The 22,671-nt window shown below is 47.4% G+C and overlaps 1 protein-coding gene across 5 annotated transcripts in view; it reads left to right on the forward strand.

Moving 5' to 3' along the window:
- The window catches only part of LOC135919920 (phospholipid-transporting ATPase ABCA3-like), a 223,301-nt gene that overhangs the window by 192,595 nt on the left and 8,035 nt on the right, over positions 1-22,671 (forward strand). For all 5 annotated transcript variants that reach the window (XM_065453931.2, XM_065453932.2, XM_065453933.2 and 2 more), the window contains 2 exons: positions 11,111-11,298; positions 12,667-12,840. In XM_065453931.2, coding sequence (XP_065310003.2) covers positions 11,111-11,298; positions 12,667-12,840 — 362 coding nt within the window. The remainder of the gene's footprint in view (positions 1-11,110; positions 11,299-12,666; positions 12,841-22,671) is intronic.

Genomic DNA, 22,671 nt, shown 5'->3' on the forward strand with positions numbered 1-22,671 from the left:
TGGAAAGTGCTTTTGGTTCTATCCTCTCGTTGATTCTACGGACAGACTATAGCAAATAATGTGCCTAAAAATGACTTGTACTTGCAAAGAATGCAACAAAGTGTTTTAGAGCAGGGCTCTTAGGCACCCGTTTCTTCATTGAGCGTCGGCGTCTCGGTGTAACTGCGCTCGTGCCACTGCTCGCGCGTTCGTCGATGTCTCCTTCCACAGCTGGCTCCGATGACGCTCATCATGCCAACGTTTCCATTTTACCACTCCTTGTGCGAAGGCGCTGACGGCACTGGCCAACTAGCTACTGGGTGCGGTGATTTCGGTCTCAAATTCCTTGCCTCAATATATCGCGAAATGAAAACAGGTTTCGCGCTGCGCTTAAATCTCGCTTTAGCGAGTATCGTAACCGTCAGACGCTTTTTTCCGGCACCGGTTATATAGCTGTAAACCTACTACCACCAATTATTCGTGGGTGTAGGGTATTGGACAGTTTAAGTGGCCATCCAGCTTGCCTCTTTTTGGCACAGAGCATGGTTCCACTCGTTGACCGAACCATATTCAGCTGCGCTGCCAGATTATGTAAAGAGACCCCTCGCCTCTTTGCATTCTTTAGCATTTTCATGGACACGGTGCATGGTGCCTATAAAGGATGTCTATTGGCTCTCATGATAATATTCTGAACACGAATGATCACAAACCTGCAAGCATTACTTATGTGATCGAAGCCAGCTAATGGCACAATTTTCTAGGGACTCTGCCGGAAGGATATCTGCTCCCTGTGTTAATAGCCACACTGTTTTGGTCAGTGTGGTCGGTGTGGTTGCATTGTAGCCCAAGGAATGTGACAGAAAACTAGAGTTAAAATAGGCCACATGGTAATCGCCTCCGAAACTTTCAGCCCAAGCACTCTGTACAGCCCAAGCACTCCGAACCTTGATTTCAATTTTAATCATGCCGTGGCTCACAAGAAATCGGTTGCTTCGTCACTGTTAACGCCTGCTTGGCGGATCTGCACTGAGAAAGACAACCTGCAATGCGAGCTCAAGATGGTACGGCGGGAACTTTCCAGAAATGGCTACCCCGACCATCGTGTGGCAAGAATTTGAAATAAAGTTTTGTAGCCAGTGACAGCTACTCCGAAGATTTTTTTCCGCCAGTGCAGGAATTCCGTATGTTCGTGGGATAAGCGAACCTTTGTGCCGCGTGTTTGCGAAGTACAACTTGCGCATTGGGCACGTGCAAAACTCCAAGCTATGGAACATGCTTGTGAACGTTAAGGACCTCCTACTAGATATCAACTTCCCTGGGGTTGTCTATCGGATTCCTTGCGGCGGTTGCAGCCAGGCCTGTATAGGCGGAACTGGCAAGTTCACACGGTGACTCAAGGAGCATAAGCGTGACGTCAGAAATGAAGATATCGCTTCTAGTGAGCTTGCTGAGCATGCGCATGCGTCCGGAAATCACAATTATTGGGACAGCGTGGCAATTTTCACCAAAGAACGAAATCTGACAAAGCGGCTTCTTCTGTGGTCTTCATCTAATCGACAACCGGGACCATGAACCGAGCAGCAGCAAGCATGCCAATCATATACAATCACTCATTACGTCACAAACTTAGCCTTTAAATGCCACTACTTGTCTTCTCCGCCTCATTGTGAACAAGGAACCCGTACGGGCTTCGAAACGTCTTTCTTTTCGTTTGACTTGTTCAGCGACTGCAAACGTTTTTCCCTTCCATGCCAGACCAGACGAATTTTTTGTCGAAACCTTGACTACTCCATACAGATGGTTAACCTGCGAAGCTGAAACGTGTGGTCCGGTGTGGATCACTGAGTGAATCACGACGTTTCATTAAAGTTTTTCTCAATTATTGGTCGCGTCTTTGTGTTTCTTAATGAGGTTACACACAAGTTCGGCTGCGATGGAGAGAACGACGTCAGTGGCGGCATGCCTGCCGTCCGCCGTTGTCGCTTGCGTTCGATGTCTCGAGTTTGCTCGGCGGCGTCGTTAGCAGCATCCTCCCGCAATTGCCGCTTGCAATTCTTCAAAATTGAATTGCTTCAAAATTAAATCTGTTCGTCACGTAAGACAATGAAAGGCTCATACCCCCGTAAAGGCGGCCTCCCCATTGAGGAGTGAAATTCTATGCTGGAATGACGAGCGGCAACGGAGCCAGCTTTTGGAGAAGACGACGAAGACGCTCGAGCCATTGCTACGCGTGCACTATTGTAGTGAAAGTAGTCCTTAACGACTTCGCTGTAAAATTTGAGCAGAAAGGAAGAAAAAAAAACAGTTTTGAGAGAACGGCTCTCAAAGTTTCGCGTTCTGATGTGTACTCTAAAAGGCATAAAATTTGTAGTCTTTGGTGTATTTTGTGATGTAGGGCTCCTTGAACATGTCGCCTAAGGTCTCGTGTGCCTTCGTTCTCCCTTTTATTTCATGGCATTCTTTACTGAAGCTCTCAAAGGGCATGGTGCCTTGGTTTCAAATCAAATGAAGTGCAAAACTGTTTGTGGGAATTAATGTAGTTCCATTGTTGTAGCTGCAGACTTCCTCATTGACAGCAGTCTTCAATGCGATCAGTCAATCATTTTTTTCTTTTGGTAGAATGGACCACGTAACTGAACGAAAACTCTCAGGAGCCTTCCGAGTCGCCTTCTCCTTACAATAGCTATGGAGCTTAGGATCAGAGTGCTACTGATAGATAGGCAGCAATTCAGCTGCTAAGTGCTTTCCAGCATGTACTTTCCTATGATTCATCACTTCTGAAGCCAGGTGTCTGTTCCAGTGCAAAGGGCCTAGTGAACAGAGCTCATGATGCAGTTGCTTTCATGAAGGCGTGGCATGACAGATATTGTTACGAGATATTGTGAGAATATGATAAAAGAGTCAGTGCGCGATGCGTTTGGTCAGCATTCCGAGGTGCCGATGTGCGAAATGACTAGACGTGGTCTCGAAGAGTCGACGCTTGATCTACTTAGTCGCGCAGTACGAGGAGCCTATGCGCGAAATGTCGAGCTGTGAGCTCGAGGAGCCGATGCTCGATGTGTTTAGTCGCCCAGTAGGAGGCGTCAATGCACGGTTGCTTAGGCGCGGACCCGAGAAGTCCGCGTACGATGTGCATAGGCGTTGAGTCGGAGACGCCTGTGTGCGAAATGTTCAGCCGCGGGTTCGAGGAATGCGTGCACGACGTGCTCGGTCGCGAATTCCGAAACACCGATGCTGAAAGGCTTATCAACGTGTCCGAGGATTCCGCGCAGGCAGCTTGGTCGCGAAGTCGACGTCGCCGATGCTCGGAATGCTTAGCCGCAGGTTTGAAATGTCCACAAACGGAGGGATCGGTCAAGCTACTGCGATGTTCGCGTAGCGCCTGTTTTGATACTCGTCAAGATTACGAAATTTATCCAGAGCTCGCGACGTGCATAAAGCCGAGCAGACGACGCCACTACAGAGCGAGCACCGGACGGCGCTGGAGTCACGTGGCGGGTGTCGCCAATCAGAGACTCCAAAACCACCTTAAATAGTTAAATTTTTATACGGTTGTTTTTGCATGGAAGAGACAGCTGAAGCAGCACGTTTGAAGACGGATAAATGCGCTTTCCGATGAGACTAAGATGGCGGCATTTTGTTTCGCCGTTCCGGAGATATTGTGGCATGAAGAACGCTGTTCTTTCGTGATTTTAACAATATTCCGAGAACTTAGCTACTACAACAAATGTTGTAGAGCAGTTCAAGGTGGTTTTCAGTGATAATATTTCGGGATCAGATTGAGAAAGAGCTACAGAAAATATCAATGTGTTTTCAAAAAAATTTTTATCATTTTTTGAGATGCGAAAGCTCGATGCCCCCTTATGTCACTGTCAGAGGCACAGGAAAATTTTGCACGTATGCAACCTTCACTCAACACTTGAAATGTGAATGAACCGAACCTTCATGAGCACATCGGTCACAACTGCGCCACAGCAAAAGTGGGCTAAGCTTTGGAGCAGTGACACCATCTCAGCTGCTTTGTCATGATGCTCTTGTTGGCAGGATCCTTGTTTATACTAAATAGGCTTCCAACTTGATGAATTCACAACTTTTAAAACATTTAATGCACTAATGAAATCACAGCTCACATACCACCACTGCAGAATGTATCTGTGCATGTAGGGCAGAGAAAACTTGGAAAAATAAAAAATGAAGATAATAATACAGCAAACAAAGTGTTTTCACATTAAAAGTTGTACCACCTTCAGTAAATACATATTCAAAACATGTAATAAGTATCATGTGTGAGACATGTAGACGTGTCAAGCGAGAAACCTGCTTGCCCTTTTGAATTCTGAGGTTTTAGGTGCCAAAACCACGATCTCATTATGAGAAACACCATAGTGAGGGACTCCGGAATATTTTGGGCCAACTGGGATTCCTTAACGTGCACCTAAATCTAAGTATACACGGGTGTTTTCTCATTTTGTCCCCATCGAAATGAGGCCGCCATGATCGGTATTCGATCCCGCGACCCCGCGCTTAGCGGCCCAACACCATAGCTACTAAGCAACCACGGTGTGTCCTGCTTGGAGTTTGAATGTTGATGTAAACAAATATTCCACTGTGGACTTTTGTGTTCTGTGTCGGAAGGTAGAACATCAAACGAAGAGTGCAAAATGGATGTTGCAGTCGATTATGAATGTCCTGCTTATGTTGTACTAAACAGGATCAGTGTGCAAACATTGAACCCGAAACCATATGAATATCTAACACATAAAAAGCGTTTTAACTCTTTATTTTGAGCTGTAAATAAGAAATGCATGCTGTTCGGTGCTACAAATATAGCGCATATTGTCACATTGTTGTGACGGTCAAGAACACAGTAGCGAAACTACGAATTGCGAAATTTAATATTTATTCCGCGAAAATGTGCCCTTAAAAGCAAGTGACATTCAAAGCACGACGAGAGCGGCGAACGCAATCGACGATCGTCGAAAATCTGATCAGCGGGTCAATGGTCAAGCGCGTTGGCTTTTATACATGAGTCGCCGAAGGTTCCAGAATAATCGCTAAAGCCTGCGTGTCTTCCACAAAATACTACATTATTCGCGTCGCGCACACAATTAGATTACACAAGGTTCGGTGACAACAGGCAACAGACAGAACCATCGATAACATTCGAGAAACTTAGGATAAATACTGGCGCGTCCTACGCAGAGCAATAACGTTTAACGTTTGTTAATTGGTGACAAGCGGTCACCCTATATCTAAAAAAGTACATGTGTCAATACAGATATTTCACCTGCACCACAAAGAGCTGATGTGACGGAAGAAAGTGTGCAGCATAGTATTATGTCGCTTTTTCATGGTTCTCAGTTTACTTAGAATAGTTTGGACATTACCTATTTCTTCAGATGTTTATACCCTGAAAACCACCGAGGAAACAACAACAAATTATCGGCATTGTGACCTGGAGGTCATCATGCAAAAATCTGTTTTGTACTTCGTGTCTGTCTGTATGGTCTTGCACCACAAATGTAGAATGTCGCAGCAGCAAAGCTGAGCATCAATCTTTACATTTCAAAGGCTTTTTTTAGAATGCTAGAGAGCCATTATTTTAAGCATATTATAACAACAAATGCTCACCCCCTTCATATTAGAGCGATGGAAAGTGATACTTATGCGCAGCCATGCTGTTCTAGCGTGCACACAGTAATACAGCAGTGCCTGGTATAACAGAGCGACCAAGTAGCCAAGAATGCGGCTGATACTAACATGATCCATTTATAGAAGCATTAGATTATCTCAGCCACATGCAAATTTGCGTTTAAGGTACTGAATAACCACATCTTTGATTTTTCCGGTTATTTTAGTCCACACGCAGCGCTGCAATAAAGGCTGTACATTGGTGAGCAATGCGCGAAGGAATGAAAGATAATTTGTGATGTGTGGATTTGAACATTACACGTGAAACCATGCCGAATTCACCACTATGCATGTTTTTCGTGGAATAATTTGATGTTTGGCACAGAGGCTGAGCAAATGCGGCATCTTGACTGCAAGTTTCTGTGATCTCTTTCACACAAGCTATTAGGGTACAATTTGTTCGGTTCCTGAAATAGTGAGCAGATCAATATATAAAACACCAATCTTGTAGATTTACGCAGAATTCATTGCACATTACTCGCCAAGCTGCACCTAATGCACTATCCACTGCTTTGTTATGAAAAAAAGGCAAAAAATGTATCTTCATTTTCTTGGGCTGCCCTGACTCGCGCCATTTGATGCAGCACTTCATTTCATTGTCATACCTGTTCCAGTATCAGCTAATTAAGAAAAGCAGACGAAATCCATGCTTGCAACAGCCGTGTCACACAAAGCGAGATCACTGAACCCATGTTCACGCTTAGTCACTCCATAATTTTGGTCTGCTTTCATATAAAGTGCACGTACGTACTTGCCAACTGTTCGTTATGTCATGCGTATTTTAATTTTCTCAATATCTGGTTGTACATTAGGTATCTAGGCTGTCACTACATAAAAAGGCCTAGTCCATGCCCAGCTCTCTCAGATAACCTGAGCAGAGCTTAGAATAGTTCACTGATCATGTGCATCCTGTGCAAGCTTATTTTTCCCATGTAGCCGAAAAGAAATGAAAAAAGAAATATGCATCGATGATGCTAACAGCATCAAATGGTCTGAAGTTTATCATCCTTCTTTGTTTCAATGGCTGAGAGAGGGAGCATGCCTGTCATAGTGCTGGTTTATTTTACTGCGACAGCAATTATGTTGACACTCCAACACATTTCCGCCGTCGCCGTGAGGTTGGAGTCCAAGGGCGACAACACCCGTCTCCGCGCCCGACGCTGTAGGTGTGAGTGAAGGCGTGCGAGGTTCAGCCGACGATCGCGATCTCATCCGTGCAAAAGAGGCGAAAGCCGGCAGGAAGTCTTCCGCGGTGCGCGAGGCACCCAACGTCGCGAGGCACCGGGGGGAGGAGAGAAACCGAGGGAAGGGCCGTTCTGCCCCGGCTGCAGCTGCGCACGTGGCGGCTGGGCGCGGTCGTCCGGCAGTATCTTGAGAGCGATTCGCGTTGGTGGCAGACTCTAGTAGTGAACTTCAATGACAGATTCCAAGTGGCCGGCGAACTCCGCGCAGGTGCACTCCGCTGCAGCGTAGGGCAGCAGAATGAAATTTGAGTTTGCAACACAGGCACTCCCCCCAGAACAAATGCCAGGAGGCGTTGGCGCGCACTCGCTTCCGGAAGTTCGCAGCGTTCCTCGGGTTCAGCGCCGTTTTCGCTTATTTTACGTTTGCACTCGCGCGCGTGTTGTGTTTAAAATTTCGTGATGCATTTTAGCCTCCTAATAGAAGTCACACCGTCTGTAAGCCTGCTTCTGCCGTCTAAGGTAGACCTGGGAAGTGCCGGCACTGAAGGTGGGGGGATTTGGCTCGTAGAAAGTTTTTTCGCACGCCCCCGGCCGTGCGCGTGTTCGTGCGATGTTTCGTATAGGGTTCGGCTGCAGTGTGGGAGGTTCGCGTAAGGGTGACATGGATATACCTTGTCTTACTTTTACGTCCCTTTTACGTCATTTGCTGAATAAGAATTTACAGCGCCGCACAGCCAGCTGGTGCGGCCGCGTTTGCAATGACGACGTTGTCGGAGGACTTAGCTCCATGTGGGGCCTTCGTAGACGGGCCGATGACGCTGAGGTAACGCGTGTTACTGGCAGACTTTTCATAATTCACAATCATAGCTTCTGCTCGCCCGTTTACTTGCACGTCGTGTTCAATGACAGCCATTGCCTGACCTGAAGCTCTAAAACAATGTCTTGGCGACAGTCACATTCGACTGGTCGTGGGATCGCGTTGTTGTCGACGTTAAGAAAAGAAGTCCAGGTAGTCAAAACTGTTCTGAAGTCCTCCATTACGGTGTGGCGTATAATCAGGTCGGGATTTTGACAATTAAAACTGCACAATATTATTTTTAGTGTTCTTTCGTTCGATGTGTACATTAAAATTCGCTGTTAGCAACAATGATCTTGCGGAAGCTATTTTACCCTAATTTTATTTGCAAGTTCCTTCAGGGGGCAACCGAAGTAATAAAGAATGTTCATGAGTGCGTTGGTTTGCTTGAAATCTCAGTGAAAAATATTCGGAGTACAAAACAAAAAAAGTAGCTGTATTACTTAGACCTATGCTCTTAATGTTTAACCATTATTAAGCAAGAGGATTGGTGCGGACACGGAAAGAGTACTTCACGCTTCCCATGACTGTGTACTTCGATTTTGCAAGCAGTGCAGACATACTACAGCACTGTGAAGTCAGGAGTCTATACCAAGGGACCAGCTATCGCATTAAGGCGATTTGTCGTTAATGTTCAGATGACATATCTAACTGTAGTTTGCACTTTTTCAAGTCCAGCGTGCGGACAGCGGGTGAAACAAAATTATTGCTAAAACATAGTGAGCATTATATTCTCCACGTCAGTCCAATGAAGGAATTTCAAAATAAAAAGGAAATGTTTGCCCGCATAGCTGCAAGTCTGCGAAAATGCCCTTTGAAAAGTAATATTTGGTTCATTGGCAAAGTCATTGAAGTTTGAATTAACACTACCATTAATACGTAGTTTTTCGACAGTATGTTCACTACCAGGCACAAAGTGCCAAAGCTTGCCAGGGGAGTGTTTCATAAAAAAGGTTTTTTCATAGAATTTCTTGCGGGCATTTCTGAGTTTGGAAATCTTATCTTCTTTAAGAGCACGGACATCACTATTGTGAACCTTTAATTTATGATTCCGTGCTAAATGACGTTTTAAGTATATAATATGCGGGTTAATCCAACGATTGTGATGCCTCGTTTTCTTTCGCCGGGCTGGAATAAACCTATTCAGGCATTCAGCTGTCATAGCCTTGAACCTGTTCCAAAGGTACGAGACGTCTCCTTTGGGCTCTAAATCCAGAAAATTAAAATGTCAAATGTCAAGAACCGATTCTTCATCTGCAGCCGAAAAATCATGAAACCTTTTTATTGCTGGTAATACTTTGCTGCCATCTGCGTTCAAAGATATATGGACAGATTTATGATCAGCAATGCCATCCGCGAAAGACACATTGCAGCCTTCAGAAATGTTTTTAAGAAATAGAATATCAAGGATCGCTGCAGTCATTTCCGTGGCACGTGTAGGAGCATTAACCAGCTGCGTTAGGTCGTGAGAGAAAGCTGTATCAAGGAGGAGACGTGCACTTTCGGCATCATGCGAACCTGTGACAATTAAGAAGTTCCGGTTAATGCCTGTCAAGTTTAAATCAGGGGCGAGCGCACATGTTTCATTCGATCTTACCAAGCACTCATGATGACAAGCCAGTTTTTCGATCTAGGATACCGGACTTCTGGGGATGTATAAACGACGCCGAGAAGAGTAGAAAAATCGCGATAACTGATTTTGCACCAAATGCTTTCGTTATCTGTAATATGGTCTGCTAAAACGCATTTAATTTCTTTTCTAACTATCACTGCCTCTCCACCCCTTCGCCCATCGCCGTCTCCCCTCACTATCTTATGGGAAGGGGAAACTTCAGAGTCTGTGTAATTTTCGAAGACAGCCATGTTTCAGTCACTGCTAGAATATGAGGATCGTTAAGCAAAATAAAATCTTGAAGCTGACTCACTTTGTTCGCAAGGCTTCGGTCATTTTGTAGAGAAAAGCAGATCGATTTGGCTTTGGATCATTGGGTCGCATTAGCTGCATTAGGCTGCCGTAATTTTACTGCTTTCGAGTTCACGTCGTCCCAAATGTATAGATTATTATTTACGCGAAGCCGATCATAGTCAAGAGAAATCTTGCTGCCCTGAGATTTGCACTGTTTGCCATACTTCCAAACGTTGGTGCGTTTATTTATTGTGGCTTTACAAACATAATGACAAACAGAAATGTCCGATTCCTTGAACTTTGAACGATTCTGCATATTACACGCATTTTTTTCGTTGTAGTCAACGAAGTTTATTATGACTGGTCTGGGCTTATCACCCTTCTTTTTACCCAGTCTATGCAGCCTTTCGTGGCTTGTAACTGTTACACCCAGCTTTTGGCTGAGGATTTCATGAAGTACGCTCTTCGTCAAGCAGCCAGGATGTTCATCGTCTTCCTAGGGATGTCCGAAGATTATTAGGTTACGACGCCAGCATCTGTCCTCCAAATCATTGGGTTTCTTTTGTTGTGAAGAAAGAACTTTTGTTTAGTGAAGGAACCTCAGACCTTAAAATCTTCATCTCGTCTTCGTCTTCACCCGTAGCGGTCTCGAAACGTCACTATATGTTTTATTTCCTTTTGAACCTTAGGCGAGTGCCAGTTTATTTTATGGTGTATCAACCTCGCCTGGCGAGTTCTCGTCGAACTTTGGACTAAACATTAGAGCTGATGATGCGTTGACAATGCGGAATGCTACGACGGCTTAATTCTTCACTGCATCATTGGTACGGGATGACGGTGGCGAGCAAACGCCATATAGAAGCCGAGCAGACGGTGCGACGCGTATTAGCATTTATCGAAGCGTTCGGTCTTTACAAAACAGGCTAAGGTGAGGCTGCATGGAACTGCTCTGAAAGCGTATTGATGATGCGTAGCCCCGCTGAGGCATTCATGAAACGCAGCCTATAGTTACCACCACAACAACAACAAAAAAAAACATTTGCTGCATCACTCCACCAACAGCGGAGGATGTACCGAAAGCATGGCAAACAGGCGCTGAGCAGATGACACGGCAAGGATGAACACATCTTAAGGGACGTTCGGCCTTCTTGCTGGCTAAGGATCCCCGCAAATTCCCCAGTGCTGCAAGGAACTGCAGAAATAGAGTATAGATTGTGCATGGAAATGGGATGTCACTAAAGTCACTAGGAACATCCTATAAATTATAGAGAATGTTAATAGGCACTTCTGTAAGGAATATTTACTGTTTTCCAATCGTAACATGTTCTTCGCGAAATCTGAAAAGTTCGTCATGATAGTAACATCATTCAATATCACATTGACAAGCTGACTCCCTAGTCAGAGGAAAGCTGAACAAGTTTGATATCATTATAAGCCACGTCGATCAATTGACTCACGCTGACCACAGTGTTTATATATTCTTTGCGGACGCAGTGGCAGTCCCGGCTGGGATACTGCCCCCAGGAAGACGCGCTCATGGACATCTTCTCGGGAAACGAGATCCTGCACTTCTTTGCTAGGCTTCGGGGTGTGGATGAAGCGAAGGTAGACAAGCTCGTCGACAGCGTCGCCAGCGTCATCGACCTCGGCAAGCACGCCTCCCAGCTTTGCGAGACATACAGGTGGGCTCTTACTACGGCAACATGCCAGTAGGCTGGCGACAGAGAGGCTCCATGGGACACAGAGAACAAGCGTTTTATTTATCCGGAATAACTCAGAAGCAGTAATGAACGAAAAGAAGGGAAACCGAGAGACAGTATTCTTGTTAGCTACAAGCGTATGAAGCCAGCAGGTAATGAAGTCAAGAGGAGCATATGGTATGTCTAATTAAAGTCAAGAAATTAGAAGCCGTGGGGAAATGAAGCTGGAAGTAAAAACAACTTGCCACCGAGGTGGGATAGGAAGCCACAACTGCCGCATTGCGCGGCCGTTGCATTGGCGACTGTGCTTCGGCGCAGGCGGTGGTTATTGCCGCGTCTGCTTTCTTGAGTATTTATATAAGCGGGTACAAGGCTGTAACACTGGCAGTGTTAGCCAGCGGACTTGTGGTGACCGCGCTGGATATAGAACATCCTTTTGACCGTTCGCGCCACGAATAAGAAATTAAAAACGATCACAGTCATTACCTCGCCTTTAGCACCTTTGTTATTTGCATAGGTTGCTTCGAGACTGCCCGCCTGCGTAGCGCTTCATTTCATTTCAACTCAACTGTCCGACCCTGGCACTCGGCTATCTGTGATACAAGTCGAATAATCAGTGCCTTTTAGAGCAATGAAAATAATTTTCCCCAAATCAACTTTCACACCCAAACGAACACTTATTTACGTGAACGTCACTTAGTATAACGTAAGAACTCTTAAAAGTACTCCTATTCCAATTACAACCGCAGCTATTTGTTCGCAGTAACTTACTGTTGTAGCACTGTCGCCTATGTAAATTCAAAAATTAACAGCCATCTGACTATCCTAGTTTACTCTTTCGCTTAAGTTGGTGCCTTCTATAAAGAAAAACAGAGTGCTCGATCAATTAGTTGCCTATTTATAACCAGTAATAGGACACAGTGGTACAAGTGGTAAAAAAAATCCTTGAGTGACTGGTGAAGCGGTACCATTGTGGCAGTTTGGCCAAATTGGCATTCCACAGGAACGAATAAAGACGTGCGAACTGGGAACACACACACACACACACACACACACACACACACACACACACACACACACACACACACACACGCACGCACGCACGCACGCACGCACGCACGCACGCACGCACGCACGCACGCACGCACGCACGCACGCACGCACGCACGCACGCACGCACGCACGCACGCACGCACGCACGCACGCACGCACGCACGCACGCACGCACGCACGCACGCACACACACACACACACACACACACACACACACACACACACACACACACACGCGCGCCTGTTCGATTTCGTGCGTCACCGGTCCTGTCGGTACAGCGTGCTGCTCGCTTTCAGTGCCGGCACCAGACGCAAGCTGTCCACGGCTGTGGCGATCATCGGTGCTCCGCAGGGAGTCATCCTGGACGACGCCACCAGCGGGGTCGACATGGTTGGGCGTCAGATGATCTACGACGCTCTGCGAGACATCGCCCACGCGTCGTCGTCTGCCATCATCCTCACTTCGCGCAGGTGGGCGTCGCTCTCAGACCTGTGCACCGATTTTAATGCGCTATAGCTCGGAGTGTAGGTGTAGAAAGAAGTGTGGCAAGCCGGTCACGGGAAACATTAACCATTAACCAGACCCGAATGTATACCATTCAAACAAGAACAAAAGCCGAGCGTTGCGGCATATACATTTACTGAGGTTGCGGCCGGAGGACAAAGGCCGGTCCGCCAGCCGAACCGTCCGTAACAATATATGCCATAACGTTCGAATTGTTCTTTTTTGAATGTTACACACACACAAACACACACACACACACATTATATATATATATATATATATATATATATATATATATATATATATATATGCGAGAAGAAAAGGGAACCCGAGGCGCTCGGTGTCATTCCGTAAATTTATTGCAAGTAATGTCCACGTCTGGGAACAATCCAGTTTAAGGATTAAAAAGCCCGGGAACCATAACAACAAAGAAATAATATATGCACACACACACACACATTTATATATATATATATATATATATATATATATATATATATATATATATATTGTTACGAAGAGCTGCGAAGAAATGGTTTTATCTACAGGCGATGGGTGATGATCGTAGCGTGATCGTAGCGCAGCCCGGCCTCTCACACTCCTCGTTCTCTTCGTCTTCTCTTCTTTCTTCTTGTCCGTGGCTTTCGTATCCGTTACATTTCCCCGCAAGCAGACGAAGCCCGTGGGGCGAGTCAGGATGGATAAGCAGGGTAGAAAGGCTTCAGGTGAGCAATATGAGTCAGCTGAGTTCTGCTTGATCGCCGACCATTGCACAGGAGGCGAGCTATGACGTAAGTGAGTTCGCTCAGGTGGTCCACGACTACAAATGGGCCTGAATATTGTGACAAGAACTTTTGGCACAATCCACGCTTGCGTTGCGGTGTCCAAAGAAGAACCACCTTTTTCCAACGATACTTGTACGTGACAGTCATCGTATCGCTCTTTCGAAAGACTTTGCGAGGCCAGAGTACGAAGACGAGCTATTCGACGGGCTTCTTCAGCGAGACACAAAGTCTTCGATACAGAATCATCACTGTGCAGTACGAAGGGTAAGAAAGTGTCGAGAGGGCTTCGCGGTAACCTTGCATACAGGAGATGAAATGGGCTATAGTTCGTGGCTTCGTGTTTCGCCGTGTTGTATGCGTAAGTGATGAATGGAGGAAGCATGTCGTCACAGTTATGATTGGAGGAGACGTACATGGCAAGCATGTTGGTCAGCATGTTCGTCCTTTCAACGAGGCCATTGGTCTGTGGATGATACGGCGTGGAATGACGGAACTGTGAAGAGCACAAACGAAGTAACTCTTCAATGGCATCAGCAGTGAACTGGCGACCATGGTCGCTGATGATGACACGTGTTGGGCCATGACGAAGGACCACGGAACGCAGCAGGAAGACTGCTACGCAAGCAGCGGTAGAAGACTGTATGGCTGCAGTTTCTGCATACCATGCAAGATGGTCTACGCAGATAATTATCCAACGGTTCTTGTTGTTAGATAACGGGAATGGACCCAAAAGGTCAATGCCTACTTGCTCGAACGGCGTACTCGGCGTTGTCAATGGCCGAAGGGGACCCGGGGCTGCGGTGGTCGGTCGCTTGTGACGTTGGCACGTTTCGCAACTAGCGACATAACGCTTGGTTGTTTCGTACATCTTGGGCCAGTAAAAGCGCTCCTGCGTGCGGTGCAGCGTTCGTACGAAGCCGAAATGGCCGGATGTCATATCGTCATGCATGGCGCGCAGAACGTCGGAGCGGAGACTCTCGGGGACAACATGCTGAAAACGCGCTCCATGCCCGGAGTAATTTGTTTTGTAGAGAAATTTATCCCGGACAGTAAAGCGACCGCTGCCTTGAGAAGTACGGGTGGCGACAGAAAGCGGATCGAGGGTAACATCACTCCGTTGTTCTCGCTGAAAGTCTGCCGCGTCAGGGAACGTAGAAGTAACAGCAGCGAGACAGTCGTCGAAATTCTCAGCATCGCAGTCGGTAGTCGCATGAGGAATTCGAGAGAGGCAGTCTGCGTCACCGTGACGACGGCCACTCTTGTACGATACCACAAAGTCGTATTCCTGGAGGCGCAGCGCTCAATGTGCGAGGCGACCAGAGGGATCACGCAAACCGATAAGCCAGCATAAAGAATGGTGGTCGGTGATAATCTTGAATGGTCTACCGTAAAGATAACACCGAAACTTTTGTATGGTGAAAACGGCTGCCAGGCATTCCTGTTCCGTAACCGTATAATTGCGTTCAGATTTGCTCAGACAACGGCTAGCATATGCGACAACATGTTCTGCGCCACTGTGACGTTGTACAAGCACCGCTCCTATCCCGATTCCACTAGCATCAGTGTGAACTTCAGTCGGGCAAGATGGATCGAAGTGACGCAAGAGGGGTGCTGACGTTAGTATAAATTTCAGTTGAGAGAATGATGCGTCACACTCTGGTGTCCATTGAAGGATGCATTTTGTCGCAAAATAGTTGTCAACGGGTAAACGATGTCGGCAAACCGGGGAACAAAACGACGAAAATACGAACATAGGCCAATGAATGAGCGGAGTTCTCGTGCTGACTGCGGTGGCTTGAAGGAGCTCACTGCTTCAATCTTACGAGGATCGGGTCTGACGCCATTCTTGTCGACTAAGTGTCCCAGGACCAGTGTTTGACGTTCGCCGAACCGACACTTTTTTTCAGTTTAGAATCAGTCCAGCTTTCTCAATGCAGTCGAGAACGAGGCTGAGGCGTTCGTTATGTTCTTCAAACGTGCGGCCAAAGATTGCAACATCATCGAGGTAACACATGCATATCTCCCACTTTAGACCACGTATAGTACTGTGTCCATGAATCTTTCAAAGGTGGCAGGAGCATTGCAAAGGCCAAAAGGCATAACATTAAATGCGGATAGGCCATCTGGAGTCACGAAAGCGGCCTTTTCCTAGTTGGCAGGGTCCATAGGTATTTGCCAATACCCTGATCGCAAATCAAGTGTTGAGAAGTAAGAAGCAGCGTGTAAGCAATCAATGACGTCATCGATTCGCGGTAGTGGATATGCATCCTTCTTCGTCACTGCGTTTAGATGTCTGTAGTCCACGCAGAATCTCCAGGAGCCATCTTTTTTTCGCACCAGGTTTACTGGGGCTGCCCATGGGCTAGACGACTCTTGAACGACACCTTTGTTCATTATCTCCTTGACTTGCTCTGCAATAACTTTGTGCTCGGAAAATGACACTCGGTAGGGCTTCCGGCGGATGGGGTGTGCTGAGCCCAACGTTACTAGACTAGCTTCAGTTGTAAAACTCCCCGCCCGCGCGCTTACAGCCGCTGTCGCCACTTCTGTGACAGCCGCCAGGTGGCAACGCTGTTCCATCGGGCTCCACTGCAGACGCCTCGGCACAGCCTTGAGCTCGTGCGGATAGACAGTTTGCGCGTGTTTCACGCTCGCTGGCGTTCTCCCTTGTCCAAATTAGTGATACCACGAGAAAGCGGTATTCACCTACAGCAAGAAGATTTCGTGACAGTTCGTTAATACTGAAAGAAGTGTAAACTGTACGAAAGGAAGAAACGCATACAGCGAAGCGCAGAAGCTGCGTTTCTAAATGTCGTGTGTTTCTTCCTGTCGTCTTAACATTTCGCGCAGTTTAGGCTCACGAGCCTAAATATCTGACCAAAGTGCGTGATTGTAGGATGATCTTCATCGCCACCGAAGCTTCTCACCACGCCAAAGAAGCGCTGCAAAAAGAAAGATGAGGTCGGTCTTGGTGCACACAAGCCACAAATAAATAAATAAATAAATAAATAAATAAATAAATAAATAAATAAATAAATAAAGAAGTTGGATTTTTCATTCCGGGATGATGCTTAATCAGCGGAGCTGAAACGTGCAGCCCCTGTGTTTATCACTGGGTTAATCCCGAGGGTTCATTGAAGTATTTCTCAGTCATGAGGTTACACACACAATCGGCTGCGACGGAGAGAACGACGTCACTGACGGTATGCCCGCAGTCCGCAGATGTCGCTTGCGCTCGATGTCTGGAGTTTGCTCGGCGGCGTGGTTAGCAGCCTTCGTCTGCGATTTGCCGCTTGCGATTCTTCGAAATTATTTCTTCAAAATTAAATCGTTCTGTTACGTAAGACCATGAGTGGCTCATACTCCCTTAAGCAATGGCTCATACCCCCGTAAACGCGGCCTCCCCATTACGACGACAGAAGTGAACTGAAATTCTACGGTGGAAAGATGAACGGCCATGCAGCCAGCTGTGGAAGATGACGACGAACGCGGGAGCAGTGGCACGGTGGCACGAGCACGTGCCGTGGATTTCGCAGCGAGTTCCCGGTCGGCACGAGGAATCGCTCTGTTCCACGCCGAGCGCAGCGTCGCATTGCTGAGAGCACAGAAAAAGTGGTGCGCCGAACTGTCGACATAACAATAATAATAATAATAATAATAATAATAATAATAATAATAATAATAATAATAATAATAATAATAATAATAATAATAATGCCTTTATTTTCCATCCCAAGGATGTGGGACGGGGAGAGAAAAAGCTACATATCCAGCTTGACGGGCTCTCGCCTCCCCGATACAAAACATGATGTTTAGAAAAAAAAAAGGCAAACAGTACAAGCATATGAGTACAGACAAAAAGGAATATCACAAATGACAATTTTTACAAAAATGTACAATTCCAAAAAACATAGTGATGTGCATAATATCATATCGTACATTTCAAACAGAAAGTGCCGCCCTTTCACTTATAAGTGAAACAAAATGACGCAAATCTTTTGACCGGGTGCGTTGGAGATTTAAATTGCAATGTTGGCACAGGTTTAAGAGATGTGGAAGAGTGTTTCTGAGCATATGTTGTCCGCAGTAGCGTAGCAACAGGGGGGGGCGGGGGGCCGTGGGCCCCGGGTGCATGGGGCCAGTAGGGGGGGGGGGGGTGTCATATACGTCTGAAGACACCCGAAAATTGTCGATATCCTTGCCTTCCTCGACTACACCCGGGGGGGGGGGGTGACAGAAGAGCTAAGGGCCCCGGGTGCCAGTCGACCTAGCTACGCCACTGGTTGTCCGTAACCTGTTCTGAATGAATGTATGTGCCAAATATCGGTGTTTCTGGTACATCGTTCTGATAGCGGCCTATGCAGCCAGGCACGCAGCACTTCGGCATCGTCTGCTGATATTCTTAAGAAACTCGGCGAAGGCTACGGTTCCACGGATGACATGCTTGCTGAAATTCGCTGTCAACAACGAACCACAGAATGCACAAACGCTGCACCGCGTGCTTAGTCCGGCCTGCCCGCGTAGCCGGCTAGTGAGGAAGTGGAGCCGGGCGCGACTGCAGCGCCACAAAGGCGCGGGCAGGTGGCGGTTCCGCGCAACGGCGCCGAGTTTTAAAACTGAAGCTAGTCTAGTAACGTTGTGCTGAGCCGGTATCTATTCTGTGACGAGCGTGGGACGACGGTAAATGAACGGGTGCATCTCCATGCGTGAAGTCGAATGCAGCCTCATGTCTGGCAAGGACCTGTACCAGTGCTTGCCGTTCCGATGTGCCGAGAGCCTTGCTGATCATGCCGAGCATTAGCTCTTCAGAATGGCGATTATCGCAAGGAGAGAAAGCTGTAGAAACATCCGTAGTTAGTGCCGCTATTGAGCTACATGCGGCTTTATCGAAGAAAGCGATTTTCATACCGCGAGGAAGGACAACCGGCGTGGCGGAGCAGTTCAGCGCCCACAATGTGGCGACTCCTTTCGTCATGCACACGACAGAGCAGGGCACAAGTATATCTTTTTTAGCACAGTTTATGCGGAGAGGCCTAACTACTAGGTCAACACAATCAGCATCAACAGTAGTTGCAGAAACACGAGCGGGCGTCAGGCACCACGATGATGCAATCACTTCATCAAGAACACTGAGAGTGTCTGTGGCCCTGTCTTCACCACCCGAGCTTTGTTCGGACTGTGCTGATATAAATAACTTGTTCAATGATATTTCGCCACAGCCACAGTCCACGGAAGCGCCGCGCTGTTGAAGAAAATCTATACCAAGAATAACATCGTGCGAACAACGAGAAAGAACAAGGAATTCCGTCAAAAACACTTTCCCAGCCAACAAAACACTCACAGCGCAAACACCAAGGGGTTGAAGCCACTCGCCGCCTACTCCACGAAAGCTAATACCGTCGTTCCAAGAAAACATAACTTTGTGGCCTAGGCGGTTTTGAAAGCGAGGCTCATCACAGACACAGTCGCCCAAGTATCAACTAACGCCATGGTCGGTATTCCGTCAATCGAGACGTTCACTTTGTTTTTGAACATCACAACAGGCAGGGGTATTTCTTGCAAAGACCGTCCGGCGACCACACCTCCATTGGCCGCGGATGCTAGTTTCCCGGCGGCGGTCAGGAAAAACGGCGCCGAGGGTACGGAGAGCGACGGGGACGACTATTTGGTGGCGTCAAACTCCGCTCAGATGCTGGCGAATCGCTGCGTCTGGTCTCGTGTGAGAAGTGATCCCTTGGAAGCAAATCAGTCGTCCGCAAGTCATATGAAGTACTGGTTCTGGGTGGCGAGAATATCAGTGGTGTCTTTCGTGATTGACGGCCTTGGCGACAATACCGAGCTATATGGCCTGTCGAACCACAGTTGTAGCACACGGGAGGGTCGCGCTTCACAGCATCTTCCTCGAAACGAATGCTAGGCTGCTGCGGGCGGCGAGAAAGCTCGTTGTCATGTGGATAACGTGTCTCTGCTGCTCGCTGAAATCCATTATGTCGTTCATAAGTCACGTCGTGGTAGTAGGGTCGGTGCTGTTCTTGTCGCGGCCTGACAGAAGTCACAGGGCCTCGGGAGTAAAAAACGCGGCTGCTCTCGTTGTGGTCGAGCGTCGTAAGTAGGGCCTCTGTCGTAGAGACGTGGCTGCTGTCGGGATGCGAGTTCATAATCCTTAGTGCGCCTCGCCGCAGGACACGGGGAGAAGGATGCCACGTTTTGCTCGAAATCTGGTGGTAGGCGGAAGCCATGAGTACCTGGATGTGTCACTTGCGGGTGCAGGCTGAGCTCTTCCTGAACAATTTGTCGTATCGTTGATGCCACATCGAGGGGCTGGTTGCTGTCCACGCTTGCAACTGTCGTCATGTTGGCTAGCCTGCCAAACTTCGCTGTGATGCGCCTTGTCTTCAGTTGCTCGAAAGTACGACAGTGCCGAATGATGTCAGCGACGGAAGCCAGGTTGTCCTTTGCGATGAGGAAATTATAAACGTATTCGGCAATTCCTTTCAGGATGTGCGCGACTTTGTATTCCTCAGACATTCGAGAGTCCACCATCCTGCACAGTTTTATTACCGCCTGAATGAAGGCCGTGCAGGTTTCGCCTGGCACTTGCGCACGTTGCAGTAGCGTCAGTTCTGCCCTTTTCTTTTTCGTCGTGGAGTCGCCAAATCGAGTGGTGAAAATAAACATGATGATGATGATGATGATGATGAAATCACTCTTTGATTTCGGAAACAAACCTTCCCCATGTTGTAAACGTTTCCTCGTGATTGTCGAACCACAACAACGCAGTATCCGTTAGAAAGAACACGACGTTCGAAAGCTGAGAAGCGCTGTTCCACTTGTTGGCGGCACTCACCCGGTGATAATGGATGAGCCGTTCCTCGACGTCTTCGTCCGATCTTCCGGCGAAGGGACGCGCATCTCTCAGTTGTAGAACGGAACTTGTCGGCGCAGCTGTTGGAATGAGCCGCTGTTCGTTTGCGTCGTGGGACATATTCAACTCCCGGTAGATTCGGTGGGAGTCCAGCAAGGCGATGGCTCCGTCCCGTCGAAGAAATTCTGCTTCAGCCTCCGTCTTCGGGTGTCGATTACCCCGCATCTTCCACCACAACTGTTACGAAGAGTTGCGAGGAAATGGTTTTATTTACAGGCGATGGATGATGATCGTAGCGTGATCGTAGCGCAGCCTGGCCTCTCAAACTCTTCGTTCTCTTCGTCTTCTCTCTTCTTGTCCGCGCCTTTCGTATCTGTTACCAGACAGACAGACAGACAGACAGACAGACAGACAGACAGACAGACAGACAGACAGACAGACAGACAGACAGACAGACAGACAGACAGACAGACAGACAGACAGACAGACAGACAGACAGACAGACAGACAGACAGACAGACAGACAGACAGACAGACAGACAGACAGACAGACAGACAGACAGACAGACAGACAGACAGACAGACAGACAGACAGACAGACAGACAGACAGACAGACAGACAGACAGACAGACAGACAGACAGACAGACAGACAGACAGACAGACAGACAGACAGACAGACAGACAGACAGACAGACAGACAGACAGACAGACAGACAGACAGACAGACAGACAGACAGACAGACAGACAGACAGACAGACAGACAGACAGACAGACAGACAGACAGACAGACAGACAGACAGACAGACAGACAGACAGACAGACAGACAGACAGACAGACAGACAGACAGACAGACAGACAGACAGACAGACAGACAGACAGACAGACAGACAGACAGACAGACAGACAGACAGACAGACAGACAGACAGACAGACAGACAGACAGACAGACAGACAGACAGACAGACAGACAGACAGACAGACAGACAGACAGACAGACAGACAGACAGACAGACAGACAGACAGACAGACAGACAGACAGACAGACAGACAGACAGACAGACAGACAGACAGACAGACAGACAGACAGACAGACAGACAGACAGACAGACAGACAGACAGACAGACAGACAGACAGACAGACAGACAGACAGACAGACAGACAGACAGACAGACAGACAGACAGACAGACAGACAGACAGACAGACAGACAGACAGACAGACAGACAGACAGACAGACAGACAGACAGACAGACAGACAGACAGACAGACAGACAGACAGACAGACAGACAGACAGACAGACAGACAGACAGACAGACAGACAGACAGACAGACAGACAGACAGACAGACAGACAGACAGACAGACAGACAGACAGACAGACAGACAGACAGACAGACAGACAGACAGACAGACAGACAGACAGACAGACAGACAGACAGACAGACAGACAGACAGACAGACAGACAGACAGACAGACAGACAGACAGACAGACAGACAGACAGACAGACAGACAGACAGACAGACAGACAGACAGACAGACAGACAGACAGACAGACAGACAGACAGACAGACAGACAGACAGACAGACAGACAGACAGACAGACAGACAGACAGACAGACAGACAGACAGACAGACAGACAGACAGACAGACAGACAGACAGACAGACAGACAGACAGACAGACAGACAGACAGACAGACAGACAGACAGACAGACAGACAGACAGACAGACAGACAGACAGACAGACAGACAGATAGATAGATAGATAGATAGATAGATAGATTAGACCTCCACTCTTTGAAGGGGATAGATAGATAGATAGATAGATAGATAGATAGATAGATAGATAGATAGATAGATAGATAGATAGATAGATAGACAGATAGACAGATAGATAGATAGATAGATAGATAGATAGATAGATAGATAGATAGATAGATAGATAGATAGATTAGACCTCCACTCTTTGAAGGGGACAACAACCGACGATGGCCTGCTGTGAACCCCCGTCAGTTGCACTTCGGCACTCGAAGAGGCAGCTTCCAAAGAGCACTTTGCAATGTGGTGAACGCGGTTTAAATCATTGATCCGGAACTTCAAAGAGGTGTAACGTAATTCTAGCGTATTTCCCTCGCATTCGC

The sequence above is a fragment of the Dermacentor albipictus genome, chromosome 3 (assembly GCF_038994185.2).
Source record: "Dermacentor albipictus isolate Rhodes 1998 colony chromosome 3, USDA_Dalb.pri_finalv2, whole genome shotgun sequence".
NCBI classification, from domain to species: Eukaryota; Metazoa; Arthropoda; class Arachnida; order Ixodida; family Ixodidae; genus Dermacentor; species Dermacentor albipictus.